The sequence below is a fragment of the Tribolium castaneum genome, chromosome 8 (genome assembly GCF_031307605.1).
Source record: "Tribolium castaneum strain GA2 chromosome 8, icTriCast1.1, whole genome shotgun sequence".
Taxonomy (NCBI): domain Eukaryota; kingdom Metazoa; phylum Arthropoda; class Insecta; order Coleoptera; family Tenebrionidae; genus Tribolium; species Tribolium castaneum.
Genome location: NC_087401.1, coordinates 7288593 through 7291557, shown reverse-complemented (window position 1 = coordinate 7291557; position 2965 = coordinate 7288593). Strand labels below are relative to the sequence as shown.

Below are 2965 nucleotides of genomic sequence, written 5' to 3'. Positions count from 1 at the left end.
TTAGTTGAGGATAACTTTAACATTTTAATTTGATAATTTCACTTTTTTTACTTTAATTAACCGTTCACAAAATTTCTAGATTATTTATACCTTTTTTTATGTGAAATAATTTTTCCATGGCCAAATACTTTCAAATATTTTGAATATATTTTTTATTAAAAGTATTTAAAAATATCAAACTGTATTTATATTGTTTTCAGTCCAGAAAGAAATAAACTTTTCGTCAACTATGATTGCTTTTTAAAAAATAAAACTTCATGTTATTACACCTAAACGAGTGATTTAAAAAAACGCTGATAACGTTAAATTCTCTGTAAAAAACTGCCTGTATATTGTCTTTGTTTCAAATGTGTATCTTTTCTAATAAGGAAGATATGAATTTTTTTTAATATGTTGCTCGTTTTTTTCTAAACGTTTTAGTTTGGGAGATTCCCTATTCGGACATACAAAATGCAGCACTCTGTACAGTACAGCAAATTTATTGATAACATTAAATTCTATGTAAAAAACTGCCTGTATAATGTCTTTGTTTCAAATGTGTATCTTTTATAATAAGGAAGATATGAATTTTTTAAGACCAGAGAATGTCGCTCGTTTTTTTCTAAACGTCTTAGTTTGGGAGATTCCCTATTCGGACATACAAAATGCAGCACTCTGTACAGAACAGCAAATTTATTTAGAAAAACTATTACAATTTTTCAGCGTCTAGCCAAATTTCGCCTTCCGCACTTAAAATCAATGGACTTGGTTGCATTTTCAAGGGTTCTTGTGTTCTCTTATTAACCGTAAATTTGTAATGTTTCAGCAAACAGCTTAAACCTACTTTGGTTTGCATCAATCCAAAACGCATTCCTAAAAAATAAAAAATTCAACATGATTCATTATTTTTGTTTTGTGTTTTAAACCTATACAAATTCGAGGCCCCTCACCGAAGGGAATGTGGGCGTAATTGTGTCTTGCATTTTTGTTTTCTTCAGTAAATCTTTCAGGATCAAATTTTTCAGGATCAGGATAATAATCCTTGTCGTAATGAATGCCCATAATTGGGATTAGAACAGTTGTGCCTTTTTCGATTACAAGGTCACAGTCAGGAACTTGGTAGTCTTTGATGCATTTTCTATTCACTAGGGACGCCGGTGGATACAATCTTAATGTTTCTAAAACAATGATTAATTGTTAGTTGTTCATTACACATTGAAACAAACCGTCAATCACTTGACTCAGATACTTCATGTCATTAATTGAGTCATAAGTAACGTTTCCGTTGTGTTTTCTTAAAACTTCATTAATTTCCTCTCGAACTATATCCTGAATCTCCTGATGTCTGGCCAATTCATACAAGGCAAAAGTCATCAAAGTTGAAGACGTTTCAAAACCAGCCAAGAAAAAAACAAAACTTTGGGCCGCTACTTCCTTTAAAGTGAAACCTCCATTTGAAGTTCCACCCTCAAGTTTGTTGTTCTTCAAATCAATCAACAATTGCATAAAATCGTTCCGATTGTAATTATTTTTTTCCCTATACTCGACTGTGTCCTTAACCACGTTCAGATAAAAATTTGTTATATCTTTCGGAGTTATGGAAATGTTGAAAAGATAGCCCAGAGTTGGAAAAATCGTCGCAATTGTTCGTTTCAATCTTTGTAATTTTGAAGTGGCAAAAACTTTCCGACCGTAAACCCTGAAGGGTGAATTTTCGTCTTCGAAAGCTTTGCAGTTTAAACCAAAAGCACAAGAGCCGATTATTTCAGTGGTGAAACACGCTAGAACTTCTTTGATATCGATTGGTTGTCTAGTAAGTCTCTCTTTCTCCATCCTTTTCAGAAGACCGGTTTGACAATCGGCCAAAGTCTGAAACATCATTTTCATTTTCCCCGATGTGAAAGTGGGGGTGAGTTTAGTTCGTAAATTTCGCCACTTTGTCCCACCTAAATTAAGCAAATGTGCATTTAACGGATCCTCTTTTTTGTTATAATAAGTTGAACGATCGACGAAATATTGAAAGTCTTTGGTCATTATATTCTTGACGTATTCAAGATCAAGGACCATGTAATTAGGTTCTGTGAAAACGTAAAGTCCCCCATGTTTCCATCCGTTGTGTTTCATCTCTTCGTAAATTTTTTTAATCGTGATTCCAAAATTTGTTTTACCTTTGATTGAGTCTCCAACGTTTCCGAAAGGGATTTGCGGTTCAAGGTAGGGCAAGTGTTTGCGTTCCCAATACTGGTAACTCCATTTACAATATGTGACAATGATCAACACTAATGTTAAAAATACGGCGAGCAAATCGCCGGTTAAAGAAGTGGTAATGAGCATGACTGATGTTGCGTTCTCACTGGCTATAAATCCTGCTAGTTTTGTTTTATAGCAAAAATTGCGTTATCATCCCACCTAATTGTGTATTGTGTAACAAATTACTTATTAAACAGAACAGAAAAAATACTCTTAAACTATACGGACGGATCCAAAAGTTGATAACCCACAAAATTCATCTTTGTTATGGGTCATTTTTTTAAAAAATTACTAACAGGTCGATTTTTTGGGTAATGACGTCATCTTTCACTATTTTAATGATAACCTACATTTTTGTTTACTGTTTTTGAGTATACGAGTAAAAACCGGTCTTAAAATATTTTTCGTAGAGCGCTCGTTAATGTCAATACTAAAATGAATTTTTTTCTTCGAAAAATGATGTATTTAATGCACTTTTTCTCATGAATACATTATTTTCATAGTTTTGACGTTGAACAATTTAATGTCAGTTTTTGGGGCTTCTGAGTTTTAAAAATAATTTTACAGTATATCAACTACTTCTTTCAAGGCAGCAAATATAAATTATACACATTTACCTATACAGGCCCGTGCTTTGGGAATTTGATTCAGGGGGCTAATACAAATCAAAATTTAAGAGTAAAAAATTTTTCAATTATCCGTCGTCATCGAGTTATAGATAAAAATGTAAATACTA

At 32.6% G+C, this 2965-nt stretch overlaps 1 protein-coding gene across 1 annotated transcript; it reads right to left on the bottom strand.

Annotated features, from left to right (window-relative positions):
- Positions 1-653: 653 nt before the first annotated feature.
- Cyp6bk4 (cytochrome P450 CYP6BK4) lies at positions 654-2323 on the bottom strand. Its single transcript, NM_001130403.1, has 3 exons — positions 1206-2323; positions 906-1157; positions 654-852 (listed from the first exon to the last, which is right to left on the bottom strand). The coding sequence occupies exons 1-3, from the start codon at positions 2311-2313 to the stop codon at positions 689-691; spliced, it is 1524 nt and encodes a 507-aa protein (NP_001123875.1). The 5' UTR covers positions 2314-2323; the 3' UTR covers positions 654-688.
- Between the last annotated feature and the right edge of the window lie 642 nt (positions 2324-2965).

Coding starts and splice junctions, on each gene's coding strand:
- Cyp6bk4 (NM_001130403.1), bottom strand. CDS start 2,313: ATGCTCATTACCACTTCTTTAACCGGCGATTTGCTCGCCGTATTTTTA. Junction 1,158..1,205: donor TCTGAGTCAAGTGATTGACG/GTTTGTTTCAAT, acceptor TCATTGTTTTAG/AAACATTAAGATTGTATCCA. Junction 853..905: donor GGGGCCTCGAATTTGTATAG/GTTTAAAACACA, acceptor TTTATTTTTTAG/GAATGCGTTTTGGATTGATG.